Source organism: Ranitomeya imitator, chromosome 1 (assembly GCF_032444005.1).
Source record: "Ranitomeya imitator isolate aRanImi1 chromosome 1, aRanImi1.pri, whole genome shotgun sequence".
Classification (NCBI taxonomy): Eukaryota; Metazoa; Chordata; class Amphibia; order Anura; family Dendrobatidae; genus Ranitomeya; species Ranitomeya imitator.
In genome coordinates, this window is record NC_091282.1 from 1,118,045,107 (window position 1) to 1,118,062,050 (window position 16,944).

General features: G+C 41.9%; 1 protein-coding gene and 1 long non-coding RNA gene across 2 annotated transcripts in view; one reads left to right on the plus strand and one right to left on the minus strand.

Annotated features, from left to right (window-relative positions):
• The window catches only part of LOC138656985 (uncharacterized), a 30,100-nt gene extending 20,696 nt beyond the window's left edge, over positions 1–9,404 (plus strand). Inside the window, exons 2-3 of the long non-coding RNA XR_011316992.1 lie at positions 8,484–8,546; positions 9,371–9,404. This is a non-coding gene — a long non-coding RNA (uncharacterized lncRNA). The remainder of the gene's footprint in view (positions 1–8,483; positions 8,547–9,370) is intronic.
• The window catches only part of TUSC3 (tumor suppressor candidate 3), a 489,870-nt gene that overhangs the window by 46,404 nt on the left and 426,522 nt on the right, over positions 1–16,944 (minus strand). The window contains exon 7 of the mRNA XM_069744425.1: positions 7,980–8,045. Coding sequence (XP_069600526.1) covers positions 7,980–8,045 — 66 coding nt within the window. The remainder of the gene's footprint in view (positions 1–7,979; positions 8,046–16,944) is intronic.

The following is a 16,944-nucleotide window of genomic DNA, read 5'->3' on the forward strand; positions in this document are numbered from 1 at the left end:
GCTGGTTAAGAAAATTACAAGGGAGCCCACGCCATTATTTTCTGAAAAATAATCTTTCAATAATTATGTACTGTACATGTACAGTACGCTGCACACACTGTACTAATTGTATTTGTCACTGAAATCTGTATATCTACCTATTCTACTGTATGTGTATTTACTGTTTGTAATCCATCTATTCTATGCTGTCGGCTCCTGCTGTGATTTTGCACTACGTGTCTGCTTAATTGCGGGCTTTTCTTCTTTCTATTTATCTATGTAAATAGACAGCCATTACATTCCACCTCACTCTACTTAATGTGCTACTGATTAGGTGATCACCTGAACCAAATCATATTTACCAAAGGAAAGTGTAAAAAACACTGCTGTGGTGTTCACAATCCTCTTGCAATAGGACAAGCTGGCTGGCAAAACAAGTGATAGTAATATCCCAAAGTAATAGAAATGAAAACATAACTGTTAACCATGCCAAAGGAGTTGAAAAGAAAAGTCTTGAGTGAGGAAAAGAAGGGCTCAATTCTGGCTTTACAAGCAGAGGGACACAGTGAGTGTCATATTACCTCCATCCTTAAAATTTCTAAGAAGGCAGTCCATTACAACAAGGTCAAGCAGCAGATATTGGGGATAACAAAGCTACAGACTGGCAGAGGGCAAAAACGACTCTCCACTGACCAAAATGACAGTCATCTTATTGGAATGTCACTCAGCAACTGCAGGATGACATCAAGTGACCTACAAAAGGAATGGCAAATGGCAGCTGGGGTGAAGTGCACGGCAAGAACAGTTCGTAACAGGCTCCTTGAGGCAGAATTCAAGTCATGTAAAGCTAGAAAAAAGCCTTTCATTAATGAGAAGCAAAGGAGAGCCAGGCTGAAGTTTGCCAAAGACCATAAGGATTGGACCATAGAGGACTGGAGTAACGTAATCTTTTCTGATGAGTCTAATTTTCAGCTTTGCCCAACACCTGGTCATCTAATGGTTAGACGAAGAACAGGAGAGGCGTACAAGCCACAGTTTCTTGCATCCACTGTGAAATTTGGTGGAGGATCGGTGATGATCTGGGGATGCTTCAGCAAGGCTGGAATTGGGCAGGTTGTTCTTTATTAAAAACGTATGAATTAAGCCGCATACAAGGTTATCCTGGAAATACAGTTGATTCCTATTGCTTAGGCAATGTTCCCCAACTCTGAGGACTGTTTTTTTCCAACAGGACAATGCACCATGCCACACAGCTAGGTCAATCAAGGTGTGGATGAAGGACCACCACATCAAATCCCTGTCATGGTAAGCCCAATCTCCAGACCTGAACCCCATTGAAAACCTCTGGAATATAATCAAGAGGAAGATGGCTAGTCACAAGCCATCAAACAAAGAAGAACTGCTTACATATTTGTACCAGGAGTGGCATAAGGTCATCCAAAAGAAGTGGACTGGTGGAATGCATGCCAAGATGCATGAGAGCTGTGATTAAAAATCATGGTTATTCCACAAAATATTGATTTTTGAGCTCTTCCTGAGTTAAAACATTAGTATTTTTGTTTCTAAATGATTATGATTTTTTTGCATTATTTGAGGTCTGCAAGCAATGATTTTTTTTGTTATTTTGACCATTTCTCATTTTTAAAAAATAAATACAAAAATTATTGCCTGGAACTTCGGAGACAGTGTCAGTAGTTTACAGAATGAAAGAGCAATTTACATTTTACTCAAAAATATACTAATGAAGAGAAAAATCAGACAAACTGAAAAGTTTGCAGTGGTCTCTTAATTTTTGCCAGAGCTGTATATACACTGCTCTAAAAAATAAAGGGAACACTTAAACAACAGCATATAATTCCAAGTCAATCAAACTTCTGTGAAATTAAACTGTCCACTTAAGAAGCAACACTGACAATAAATTTCACATGCTGTTGTGCAAATGAAATAGACAACAGATGAAAATTATTGGCAATTATCAAGACATACTCAATAATGGAGTGGTTCTACTGGTGGGGACCACAGACCACATCTCAGTACCAATGCTTTCTGGCTGATGTTTTGGCCACTTTTGAATGTTGGTTGTGCTTTCACACTTGTGGTAGCATGAAACAGACTATACAACCCACACAAGTGGCTCAGGTAGTGCAGTTCATCCAGGATGGCACATCAATACGAGCTGTGGCAAGAAGGTTTGCTGTGTCTGTCAGCGTAGTGTCCAGAGGCTGGAGGCGCTACCAGGAGACAGGCCAGTACATCAGGAGATGTGGAGGGGGCCATAGGAGGGCAACAACCCAGCAGCAGGACCTATACCTCAGCCTTTGTGCAAGGAGGAAAAGGAGGAGCACTGCCAGAGCCCTGCAAAATGATCTCCAGCAGGCAACAAAATGTGCATGTGTCTGCACAAATAGAAACCGACTCCATGAGGATGGTCTGAGGGCCCCTCACAGATGGGGGTTGTGCTCACAGCCCAACACCCTGCAGGATGCTTGGCATTTGCCACAGAACACCAGGACTGGCAAATTCACCACTGGCACCCTGTGCTCTTCACAGATGAAAGAAGATTTACACTGAGAATATGTGACAGACGTGACAGAGTCTGGAGACGCCATCAGCATGCCTTCAGCATGACCGGTTTGGCAGTGGGTCAATAATGGTGTGGGGTGGCATTTCCTTGGAAGGTCACACAGCCCTCCATGTGCTCGCCAGAGGTAGACTGACTGCCATTAGGTACCGAGATGAGAACCACTGACCCCTTGTGAGGCCATATGCTGGTGCGTTTGGCCTGGATTCCTCCTAATGCAGGACAATGCTAAACTTCATGTGGCTGGAGTGTGTCAGCAGTTCCTGCAAAATGAAGGCATTGAAGCTATGAACTGGCCCACCCGTTCCCCAGATCTTAATCCGATTGAACACATCTGGGACATCATGTTTTGCACCATGCACCAACGTCGCACCACAGACTGTCCAGGAGTTGGCAAATGCTTTAGTCCAGGTCTGGAGCATGAGCAGGTATTGTTGTACAAAGAAGAAATTACATAACAAATTTTGGGGTGCACTTTCTCCTATTAGCCCTTTTGAAAATTAAAAACTTGGGGCTAAAAGAACATTTTAGTGGAGGAAATGTAATTTTTCAATTTCACAGTCCAAAATGATACAATTCTGTGAAATACATGTAGGGTTAAAGTGCTCACTATTCCCCTAGAGGAATTCTTAGAGAGTTGTAATTTCCAAAATGATGTCACTTGAGGGGGTTTCTGCTGTTTTGGAACCTCGGTGGCTCTCCAAATGCAACATGGTGTCCGTAATCTATTCCAGACAAAAGAACAGGACTTATGTCAAGACACATATAATACTGTATATACTCGAGCATAAGCCGAGATTTTCAGCCCAAATTTTTGGGCTGAAAGTGCCCCTCTCGGCTTATACTCGAGTCACGGTCGGCGGTGGGGTCGGCGGGTGAGGGGGAGAGGGCGCTGAGGCATACTCACCTAGTCCCGGCGGTCCTGACACTCCCCCTGCCTGTCACACGGTCTCCGGGTGCCGCAGCTCTTCCCCTGTTCAGTGGTCACGTGGGACCGCTCATTAGAGAAATGAATATGGTCTCCACTCCCATAGGGGTGGAGCCGCATATTCATTTCTCTAATGAGCGGTAACGGTGACCGCTGATAGAGGAAGAGGCTGCGGCACCGAAGACTAGCTGTCCGGGAGCAGGTAAGTATTACATATACATCTGTCCAAGTTCCACACGCCGGGCGCCGCTCTGTCTTCGCGTCCTCTTGCACTGACTGTGCAGGTCAGAGGGCGCGATGACGCATATAGTGTGCGCGGCGCCCTCTGCCTGATCAGTCAGTGCGGAGAGACGCCGGGACGCCGAGGAGCTGCAAGCAAGAGAGGTGAGTATGGCATTTGTTTTTTTTTTTTTATTATTGCAGCAGCAGCAGCAGCAATGGCACAGCTTTCTATGGTACATCTATGGGGCAATAATAAACGGTGCAGAGCACTATATGGCACAGCTATGGGGCAATAATGAACGGTGCAGAGCACTACATGGCACAGCTATGGGGCAATAATGAACGGTGCAGAGCACTATATGGCACAGCTATGGGGCAATAATGAACGGTGCAGAGCACTATATGGCACAGCTATGGGGCAATAATGAACAGTGCAGAGCACTATATGGCACAGCTATGGGGCAATAATGAACGGTATGGAGCATCTATTTTTATTTTTGAAATTCACCGGCAGCTGCTGCATTTTCCACCCTAGGCTTATACTCGAGTCAATAAGTTTTCCCAGTTTTTTGTAGCAAAATTAGGGGGGGTCGGCTTATACTCGGGTCGGCTTATACTCGAGTATATACGGTAATTAAAAAGAAAATGACTTTTCCTTTCTAATTATTATATGTATCTTGACATAAGTCTTGTTCTTTTTTTGCAGAAACATACATTACTTGAGAAAGGCTTGTTAGCCAAAACGTTGTAAATTGGTGTCTGTATTTCCTCTTTTTTTCTTGAATTCACAATATTTTTGGATATAATAAAATCACCTTGTTTTCACAAAAAGTCTTATTTGAGTGCCGGAGTTCATCATCTTTATGGCTTTCTTTTTTCTCCTGAGCACCTATTTTTTGGCATTTAGGGTATTTGCAGCCATTTTTTACTGTTACCCTTATGAAAATGAAAAATGCAAGACAAAAACATTTTTTAGTAAAAAAAACATAATTTTTAATTATTTTCATGATCTCATCTTTTAAAATTCCGTGAAGAACGTGTGGGATCAAGGTTCTCACAAATCCTCCACATAAATTCCTTGATGGGGTGTATTTTACAATATAGGGTCACTAGATGTTGAAGCGTTAAAGAGTTGTTACCGTCAAAGTGACGCATGTCAAATTTAAAAATGAGGCCTTTATTGGTTAAATTACTTATATTCCCCATTCATCAGTGGAATATCCACTGTTAAGAAATTTCAGGTACAGCACACAAGTCCTGCTGGTGCAGCTGTATCAGTGTGCGATATAATAATCTTTATAATAATCTTTAATAATAATCTTTATTTTTATATAGCGCTAACATATTCCGCAGCGCATTACAGCTTGCACATATTATCATCACTGTCCCCGTTGGGGCTCAAAATCTAAATTCCTGATCAGTATGTCTTTGGAATGTGGGAGGAAACCGGAGTACCCGGAGGAAACCCACGCAAACACGGAGAGAACATACAAAACTCTTTGCAGATGTTGTCCTTAGTGGCGTTTGAACCCAGCCCATATACTACATGCACACAACCTGGCTATTGTTATGATTATGTTGAATGTTCCCAGCGTCATGACCGGTTAGTTCCCTTCTTCCTGTAAGTTTCTCTGAAGGTGGTATGCATATATTTTAGATTATTCTTATGCAAAAGAATAAACAGAAAAGAAATGAAACAACAAAATGTTCTCACAACTTGGCTCAAAAGGAAAAACATAGTTATTGAGTCAGTAATGCTGAATGGTAAGTAATTCCACAGAGAGAAGAACAATTCTGCATACATCAGTGCTTTGGTTTCTCATACATTTGCATTGTGGATTGTTCTTTCTTTATATTTCATGCACACCACAAGTTTTATAGGATGAAGCAACACAAATGATGAAAACTACTTGATTCCTATACATTGCAGATGCAGAAATGGCAGTTTTATCCAGAACAGCATAGTGCATGCATTATGTTAATGTCTCTAAAAAATAAGAAGCAATATACAATGGCCCTGATTCATCAATGTTCAGACTTGCGCCCAAATTTTCAGACTCTTTAAGGCCAGTCTCACACATCCAGATAATTCCGGTACCGGAAAAATCGGTACCGGAATTATCCGTGTCCGTGTGCTTACGTTGAACATCAGTGTGGCACACGTGCTGCAGCCGTGTGCCGCCCGTGTGCCGACTGAGGACCACACGTACCGTGCAGGAGACAGCGCTAGAGTTAAACGCTGTCCCCTGCGTGCGGTGCTGAATCCGGTATTCATCCCTTCTTCCCAGCAGCGTTCGCTGGACAGAAGGAATGAATAATCTTTTTTTTTTAATTTAATTTTGTTTTTTAAAATAAAGTTGCCGGTAATCTGCCCCCTCCCACCCCCTGTGCTCCACCCCGCTGGCATTAAAATACTTACCCAGCTCCCTCGGCGCGTACATCCTCTCAGCGTCGCTGCTTGTCCTGTATGAGCGGTCACGTGGTGCCGCTTATTACAGTAATGAATATGCGGCTCCAACCCTATGGGAGGTGGAGCCGCATATTCATCACTGTAATGTGCGGCACCACGTGACCGCAACTTTATTTTAAAAACAAAAATAAATAAAAAAAAAAAGATTATTCATTCCTTCTTTCCAGCGAACGCTGCTGGGAAGAAGAAATGAATGGGGCTTCAGCACCACACGCGGGGGGAACAGCGCTTACAGTAGCGCTGTCTCCTGCACGGCACACGGACTGCACACGGACAACATCCGTGTGCGGTACGTGTTTTACACGGACCCATTGACTTTAATGGGTCCGTGTGATTCGTGCGCTCTCGCGAACACTGACATGTCTCTGTGTTTTCCAAACGGACACACAGTCCGTGAAAACACGGTGACATGTGCAGAGACACATTGATTTTAATGTGTCTACGTGAGTCAGTGTCTCCGTTACGTGAGGAAACTGTCACCTCACGTACCGAAGCCACTGACGTGTGAAACCGGCCTAAAGCAGTGCTCCTCAACTCCGCTCCTCAAGAGCCACCAACAGCTCATGTATTCATGATTTCCTTAGTATTGCACAGGTGATTGAATTCTTGCCTTTCTAGGTAATGCATTTATCACCTGGGCAAAACTAAGGAAATCCTGAAAACATGACCTGTTCGTGGCTCTTGAGGACTGGAGTTGGGGAACACTGCTTTAATGCAATGTACAACAAAAATTCTGGCGAAAATTGCTATGATGAATCAGGGCCAATATGTTTCGCTTATTACATGGCTAAAGAGTCAAAGTTACAAAGTTAATAAACAGAAGTTTCTCTTGGCTTATAAATACTAAACGTGTGCATGTGGCCTAAAAGTGATTAGAGCAGTCGGTGCACAGGCGCTTTATTGCTCCATGCACATGTTCTCAGCATCAAGGACTCCTATTTGTCAGACTCACACTGAGCATCCATTTATTACCTTCTTCTCTTGCTCAGCTGCAATAAAACACAGCCCATGGACACAAGTGGTTCAGTTTCTACAAGCAAGCATTTGTATTCTTCCTCAAACCCCCTTAACGCCTGTTTCACACATCAGTTTTTAGCCGTCAGGCACAATCCGGCTAATTTTGAAAAAAAAATGGATCTGTTGCAAATTGTAAAAAACTGATGCGACCAATCCGTTTTTCTGCTGGATTGGGCTTTTTTTTTATTTATCCTGGTGATAGAGTTTGGACTTCCTGTACTGGAGAGAGAGAGAGTGAGAGAGATGGAAAAAATGCATTATTTCTGTAAAAAAAACGGTCGCCGGATTCCATCATTTCACCTCACGTTTTATCAGTTTTTCGCCGGATGAAACGTGAGGCTATCCGTCACAATCCTACGCTAATACAAGTCTATGAGAAAAATACGGATCCGGCGGCAACTTTTGCTAGATCCGTTTTTTTCAAAGTTCGCTGGATTGTGCCTGACGGCAAAAACCTGATGTGTGAAAGGGGCCTAATACAAGTGTTATTTGTACTCCGAGCCACTGTGCATGCTTTCCCACAAATAATATGCTATATTCGTCTCTGCCATGCACAGTGCTCAGCCCAGCTGAAGAACACAGCTCCAGAGAACATTACATTAGAACGCCACTGAAATGATTATTGCAGATATTATTCGTAACAACCCTGCAGATTACAGTCCCGACTCTATAAACTATAAGCACCTACCTTCCTTCCAGCCTGGGTATAAAATGACAGTTACATCATTGCTAAAAACGACAGAGCAATAACAAAAGCTCTTATTTTACGTAATCAGAAGGATATTCAGCAGCAGGATAATATGAGATTCTGCGACAAACTGAGCCTGGCTGCTCCCATGAATGTAGCTCTGGAAACAAAAAAACGGTATTAGTAGTAATAAATATGGTTCATGTGTATTTTATTCCTATATTAATATGTTTACTCATCCTACTAGTCTCCTATTCCCACTTTATTATGCCAATCACATATTGACAGCCTGCCCTCTATTCACCAGGTATATTGTGCAGTAACTGGTTTTAGGAGGAAGTAAATTGAGATTGGCTGACAAAGTGACAATGTATTAAGGCCAGACGTGAGAGAATATGTCCTTTACCTCTTCGTTCCCTCTATAAGCTTACTACTTATTGGTACATACAGTGGATGTGAGAAGAAGCACGTGTGACTCTTGTCACCTTGGGCTCCTTGCTGCAATGACTATGAATGTCTAATATATGACATACAGTACATAATGTTTGACATTGCAGGATAATAGGCTGAACTGAATGGACTTCTGTCTTTTTTTCAGTCTTAGAAACAATGTTACTGTGTCATACATTACAACGACTTACGGTGCATCAAACGGAACTAGGTAAGTAAAACGTACCATGGTTTATGGAATGCAAAATACTAGGAAGTGGGAATTATTCCCGAACAAATTACTTACATTTTAGAAGAGCATGTAGAGACATATTTACAAGCCAACACCATTTTGATCCCATGAATTCGCATGAAAATAACAATATGTTGAAATTTTCAAGGCAATAAACTTTGTGATGTTTAATATGTTTGTATCAGAAATGACAAAAGTTGGTTTACTTAAAAGGATCCTAAAAAGAAGTTATGAGTAGATTCCTCCAAGCGCTACGGCACTTTCACATGACGGTCCAAGTGCTGCGCGTGAAAAAAAAACTGACACTTATTACAATTATTAGGTTCTGTAGAAGGACGTAGATCTGGGTATTTATTATGATGGAATATAGGCTGAACTGGATGGACAAATGTCTTTTTTCGGCCTTACTAACTATGTTACTATGTTACTATGTTACTTCGTGGAAAACACTAAGATCAATGTTATTGAATTGGACTGTTTGGACAATATTCAGTTAATGTAAAAAAATGCAGTCAATCAGGTAACATTCTCCAAGCATAAACCAAACCCGCATTCATCCATGAGCTTGCTGGATACAGAAGTGTGATTAGTTACTCTACAAAACACGTTTCCATTGCTCCTGAATCCAGCAGCGACATGCTTTATGCCACTTCATCCGATGCTTGGCATTGTGCTAAGTGATGTAAAGCACGCAGCTGATAAGCCATTAAAAACAGTGCCTGTAACTTTATGTCGTTTCCCACTTCATGGCGGAGATGCAATGGTTGCTAAATTCTTCCTCTTTTCATTATTATCACTCGTAGGTGACTGTAGAAAATTTAGGAGGGAAGAAGCGCCACAAACTGAATTGTTCAACTGATGGCATCTAAATACAGGATCGATCTAACTTGAATTCAGTGAGTTTTTTAGAACTAGCCATTCTTTCACAAATGTTACTAAAAGGCAGCCTGCTTATCTAGGGGCTGGACTGTACACACTTGTGGCAATAAGACTAAATGAAACATTTGAATCCTATAATTTATGGCTGTGCTCACAATCCAGATATGTCAGTGGCTGGATGAAAGATGCAAGAGTCTGTCTGTAACCCAGAAACTCACTCAGCTTTTATGCACACACACTGGTTACAAGTAAACAGGTCACAGGTGAGGATGTTACCTTTAGTAGCCAATCAAACCCATTTGTGTCAGCTTCTGTGCATGGTATCAGGCCAAAACCACCAGGGTATGTAATCTTTTGATCAGGGTCATTTGGATGCTTTGGGTTGTCATTATGATTTAACAAGAGAAAACACAGTAGTTTGACAATGAATGGCTTCCCCCAACCACTAACCATGGGTGGAGAAAAAGTTTTGGTGTTATTATTCACATTCTCTGAAAAAAGGCCAAGAAAACAAAAATTCTGCAGGGGTATGTAAACTTTTGAGCACAACTGTTCAACGTACTTTAACCCCTTTCTGACCTCGGACGGGATAGTACGTCCGAGGTCAGAAGCCCCTCTTTGATGCGGGCTCCGGCGGTGAGCCCGCATCAAAGCCGGGACATGTCAGCTGTTTTGAACAGCTGACATGTGCCCGTAATAGGTGCGGGCAGAATCTCGATCTGCCCGCGCCTATTAACTAGTTAAATGCCGCTGTCAAACGCAGACAGCGGCATTTAACTACCGCATCCGGCCGGGCGGCTGGAAATGACGTCATCGCCGACCCCCGTCACATGATCGGGGGTCGGCGATGCTACGGAATGGTAACCATAGAGGTCCTAGAGATCTCTATGGTTACTGATCGCCGGTAGCTGTGAGCGTCACCTTGTGGTCGGCGCTCACAGCACACCTGATTTTCTGCTACATAGCAGCGAACAGCAGATTGCTGCTATGTAGCAGAGGCGATCGCGTTGTGCCTGCTTCTAGCCTCCCATGGAGGCTATTGAAGCATGGCAAAAGTAAAAAAAAAAAGTGAACAAAAAAGTGAAAACAATAAAAAAAATATAAAAGTTTAAATCACCCCCCTTTGCCCCAATCAAAATAAATCAATAAAAAAAAATCAAATCTACACATATTTGGTATTGCCGCGTTCAGAATCGCCCAATCTATCAATGAAAAAAAAGCATTAACCTGATCGCTAAACGGCGTAGTGAGAAAAAAATTTGAAACGCCAGAATTACGTTTTTTTGGTCGCCGCGACATTGCATTAAAATGCAATAACGGGCGATCAAAAGAACGTATCTGCACCAAAATGGTATCGTTAAAAACGTTATCTCGGCACGCAAAAAATAAGCCCTCAACCGACCCCAGATCATGAAAAATGGAGACGCTACGAGTATCGGAAAATGGCGCAATTTTTTTTTTTTTTTTAGCAAAGTTTGGAATTTTTTTTAACCACTTAGGTAAAAAATAACCTAGTCATGTTAGGTGTCTATGAACTCGTACTGACCTGGAGAATCATAATGTCAGGTCAGTTTTAGCATTTAGTGAACCTAGCAAAAAAGCCAAACAAAAAACAAGTGTGGGATTGCACTTTTTTTGCAATTTCACCGCACTTGGAATTTTTTCCCCGTTTTATAGTACACGACATGCTAAAACCAATGATGTTGTTCAAAAGTACAACTCGTCCCGCAAAAAATAAGCCCTCACATGGCCAAATAGACGGAAAAATAAAAAAGTTATGGCTCTGGCAAGGAAGGGAGTGAAAAACGAACACAAAAAACCGAAAAATCCCAAGGTCATGAAGGGGTTAAATTATCATATTTTATTACAGATATTTATTTATTTAAATCTAGCATAAGCACAATCACTGTCCTTCTAAAAATGTATACTCCTTCAGGGCTCTGTTTTTCTTAGTAGATGAAGTATTTCTATGTGTAAAAATGAAGGAAATTGGGTAGTTGCGAAGAACAGAGAGGGGTGAACCTGAAGAGTAAAGTTCGGCATCTGTAACAAACACCTACTGTTTGGGGATGGACACCGAACATGGACTTCAACAAGAGGTCCGTGTTACTGTTTGAGCTTGGCACCCCGAACATCCGGTGTTTGTCACACTGTCATGCGCATGACAGCGTGTCAAAAACTGCTTCTGATTGGCGGTAAAAATGATAGCATGAGCCCATAGCTGTGATCGGATATAAAAAGTTTACCTCTGGTTACTAGCGTCTGCTGGTGGAACTACTGCTCCTATTAGCTGACTCATGCTGCCGCCAGTAACAGTGTGAACAGGGGGCGGCTGATGAGTGTATTCTTCACCTGCCACCTGTGGTCTAAATAAATAATGAAAAAAAAATATGTGAGTTCCCCTGTACTTCTGATAACCAGCCACACCAAACTGACAACTGCAGGCTGCAACTTGCAGCTGTCAGCTTCAGCTAGGCTGGTTATCAAGAATACAGTGGTCCCCACACTGTTTTTTTTTAATTATTTAAATACATTTTTAACCCCTTCATGACCATGGGATTTTTCATTTTTCCGTGTTTGTTTTTCACTCCCCTCCTTCCCAGAGGCATAACTTTTTTATTTTTCCGTCAATTTGGCCATGTGAGGGCTTATTTTTTGCGGGACGAGTTGTACTTTTGAACGACATCATTGGTTTTAGCATGTCGTGTACTAGAAAACGGGAAAAAAATTCCAAGTGCGGTGAAATTGCAAAAAAAGTGCAGCCCCACACTTGTTTTTTGTTTGGCTTTTTTGCTAGGTTCACTAAATGCTAAAACTGACTTGACATTATGATTCTCCAGGTCAGTACGAGTTCGTAGACACCTAATATGACTAGGTTATTTTTTACCTAAGTGGTGAAAAAAAATTCCAAACTTTGCTAAAAAAAAAAAAAAAAATTGCGCCATTTTCCGATACTCGTAGCGTCTCCATTTTTCGTGATCTGGGGTCGGTTGAGGGCTTATTTTTTGCGTGCCGAGATGACGTTTTTAAAGATAGCATTTCGGTGCAGATACGTTCTTTTGATCGCCCGTTATTGCATTTTAATGCAATGTCGCGGCGACCAAAAAAACGTAATTCTGGTGTTTCTAATTTTTTTCCCGCTACGCTGTTTAGCGATCAGGTTAATACTTTTTTTTAATTGATAGATCGGGCGATTCTGAGCGCGGCGATACCAAATATGTGTAGATTTGATATTTTTTTTATTGATTTATTTTGATTGGGGCGAAAGGGGGGTGATTTAAACTTTTATATTTTTTTTATTTTTTTAACATTTTTTTCAACTTTTTTTTTTTACTTTTGCCATGCTTCAATAGCCCCCATGGGAGGCTAGAAGCAGGCACAACGCTATCGCCTCTGCTACGTAGCAGCGATCTGCTGATCGCTGCTATGTAGCAGAAATGGAGGTGTGCTGTGAGCGCCGACCACAGGGTGGCGCTCACAGCCACCGGCGATCAGTAACCATAGAGGTCTCAAGGACCTCTATGGTTACAATGGAGACGCATCGCCTACCCCTGATCATGTGATGGGGGTCGGCGATGACGTCATTTCCGGCCAAGCGGAAGCGGTAGTTAAATGCCGCTGTCTGCGTTTGACAGCGGCAATTAACTAGTTAATAGGTGCGGGCAGATCGCGATTCTGCCCGCGCCTATTACGGGCACATGTCAGCTGTTCAAAACAGCTGACATGTCCCGGCTTTGGTGCGGGCTCACCGCGGAGCCCTGCATCAAAGCAGGGGATCTGACCTTGGACGTACTATCCCGTCCAAGGTCAGATAGGTGTTAAAAATGGTGTGGGGTTTCTCCCATTTTTGACAACCAGTTTTGCTAAAGCAGACAGCTGGGGGCTGGTATTCTCAGGCTGCTAAGGGGCCATGAATATTGCCACCCCACTGTCTAAAAATAGCAGCCTGCAGCCACCCAAGAAAAGGCACATCTATTAATTTTGTTACTTTGCCTGGCTCTTGCCACCACTACAGGGCAAGTGGTGGTTCATATTTGGGGGGTTCATGTCACCTTTGGACTCTATAAGATACCTATCAATTAATAATCCTATAGTTATAGTGTAAAGAAAAACACAGCAAGAATAAAGTCTTATATTGGAAATCACAAAACATACTTTTCCCTTTTTATTGAAAAATAACAAAACATCGTTAGACTCACCTAATGCCCACTCCATTGAATCCCTCGTCACCTGTAATAATAATAAAAAAAAAACAATATCCCTCACCAGTCCAACGTTCTGTCCCACGCTGTAACCCATGTCTGGGGATTACTAGTTTTCAACATGGACGGTGCCAAGATGCGACCGTCCAGGCTGAAAACCACTGGTGAATGAGCTGCTGCTGAGGAAAGCTCACTGCAGTCCAAATTCACCATAGTGCAACTCTCCCGATGAACTCACCTCTGCACCGTGAGACTGTTCCTCACAGTGCTAGCGGTGACCTCCCTGGAGGGAGGTCATCCCAGTTCATTGGCCTGGCTGGGAATGTAGCTTCAGTGATCTGTGGTAATCTCGATGTGGTCACTGTGTTCACTGATGCTGCGCTTGCAGCAGCTCATTCATCAGTGCTTCTCAGCCTAAATGGTCAAATCTTGCACAATCCATGTTGAAACCTAGTAATTACCAGACATGGATTGTGGCATGAGACAGAACGTCGGACAGGTGAGGGATATTGTTGGTTTTTGTTTTAGTACATGAGACAAGAGACTCAATGGAATGGGTGTTAGGTGAGTATAACTGTGCTTGTTATTTTTAAATAAAAAAAGTTAAAGTGTTTCATTTTTATTTCAAATTAAAGCCTTTACTTTGGCTGTGTGTTTATTTTCCAATATAACAATAGGATTAGTAATGGATAGGTGTGTTATAGACATCTCACTAATCCGTGAGATTGATGTAATCAGTAAATACAATGGTGACATCAACCCAACAAATGAACTCCACTTGCCACTGCTACAGGGAAAGAGGGACGAGCAAGGCAAAGCAATAGCTATGCCTTTTCTGGGGTGGCTGCAGGCTGCTATTTAAAGGCTGGGGGGCAATATTTATGGCCCCTTATCAGCCTGAAAATACCAGCCCCAGCTGTCTGCTTTAGCAAGGCTGGTTGTCAAAAATGGGGGGCCCCACGCCGTTTTTGTTATTATTTATTTAATTAATTTAAAAAAAAGGCATGGGGACCCCTCTATTGTTAACAACCAACCTTGATAAAGCTGACAGCTGAGGGTTGCAGCCCCCAGCTGTCAGTTTTGCCTGGCTGGTTATCAAAAATACATGGGAACCCACACAGTTTTTTTTTTTTTATTATTTATTTAGAGAGTGGTCGTCGGCTGATGAATACTCCAATCAGCTGCTATGGCTCGCAGTGTTATTGGTGGCAGCAGGCATCGGCTGACGGGAGCAGCAGTCCCATCAGCTGCCGCTAGTGACTGGAGGTAAACTTTTTACCTCTGATCTTAGCTGTGGGCTCATGCTGTCATTTGACAGCGTGGGAACCATGTCTGTCTGACCAACAATCAGAAGCAGTGTTTGCCATGCTGTCATGCACATGACATTGTGGCAAACACTGGATGCTAGGGCCCCCTCTTCAAATGAATGGGGTTCGGTACTGTTCTGGTACCCGAACTTGCCTGACCCAAACAGCCAGGGGTCCGCCCATCTCTACCCAAGAGTCAGGATTTAATTAGTTAGTTTAAACTAAGACATTTGGTCACCCAAGGTAATGGAATGTATTTTTACACTATTATTTAAGATATGTATTTCATACTGTTGGAAGAAAATAACTTTTTTTTTCTTAAAACACATGCTAGCTTATGGTGAGCATTTTGCACATGTTAGCTGAGGTCAGTAACTATTGAAAGACTTTGAAAACAAATATGAGTTAGAGTTTATATCATTACATACTTTTAATATTTGGTGATGATAGCCATTTTAATTTGTTCCATCAAATTTCTTAATCAGTAGCCATTTTGCATAGCACTAAATTTTACCTATGTATAAGAACAGACTCACTAGCATCTTTTAATTATACAGAAGTATTGCACAACAAAAATAAACAGTCTAGCACGCAAAAATTAAGTGCAGCATGCTGTGTATTCGGAGTTTTACTTAATGATTTGCAGTAGTCCCAGTCCAGATGTTCTGAATCCCACACGGTTTACTGTCTGTCGGAAAGTAGTTTCAAAGTTTACTTTGCATTCTCAGCTTAACGGCTTCTCATTACGAAACCTTTCAGGTCTAAACATAAATGTAAGGTAAGAGGTTTTCAGAACATCTAAAATTTAAAGCACATTACAGTCTCGTCTGACAAAAGGGAGCTTGATATAATGTTTCTCCAGCAGATTTTTTCCTTAAACAGACAAGGCCATATGGGTTGCTTCTACAGGTGGCCATCTGGTGCAGGTCTACTCCTCTAGTCCCTTTGGTAAACATACAAAAAATGGCTGCAGACGAGCTACTCCAGGCGAAAGAAACTGAGCTTTTCAAACATCTGTATGCTTACTGTAACATTTCCCATGGATTCAAATTGAATTTGCAGAAAAATAAAAATAAGAAAAGTGAAAAACTGAAACAAAAAAAAGATCAAAATAAACATTCTGCTCCAACGATGCTAGTACCCTCAATGTTGCATCTTTAGTATTAGGCATCAGAACATGTAATTGCTATTAGATTGCACCTCATTCCAAGACAATTCTATATTAACCCAATTATAAAAATGTCTCACCTTTTTTTGGTTCTAATATAAGGTATGGTTTTTATTGTTATGGTCCATAACTTGAGCAGTAGCAATCGCAACATGGCCACATTAAAGATTGCATAATGTACACATTAAAGAGGTTGTCTGCTACTTGGACAACCCCTTTTTATATAATGTATTCTTCAGTATAATATAATTATTACAGATAACTCCCACACTGGCACTGTTCCAGTGGTGCAGGCGTGGAATCTTCTGGCACTTGCATGACATTGCTACGCCGCATGAGGTCTGCTAACTATCAGAGGTTACTATTCTCTCATTTCTCTAGGATGTAATTCAGATGTGCAAAGAAAGTATAGAAAGTGCAGAGAACTACCAGTCACCAACTGTCTGACTGGCTCACATGGTATAACAATATCAAACAATTGATAGGAGGCCCAATGCCAACATCGCTGATGCAGGAGGTGCGTATCTGCTATTATTATTTTGCACTGTGGAAAACAATACTTAGCAAAGGGTTTACCCAAGCATAAATTCTACATTTACACAGTTTTTGAAGGAACTCTGCACAAAGGTAGTTACAAATATCTTGGAGAGCTAACCACCGATCTTATATGGATGTCACTTGCACAAATCCTCCTGTCTTTTCAAACAATACCTCACAGATTCAATGTCGAGATCGGGGCTCTGTGGGGGCCATATCAGCACTTTCTGGACTCCTTGTTCTTGTCTTCACTGATAATAGTTCTAAATTACATTGGCTATATG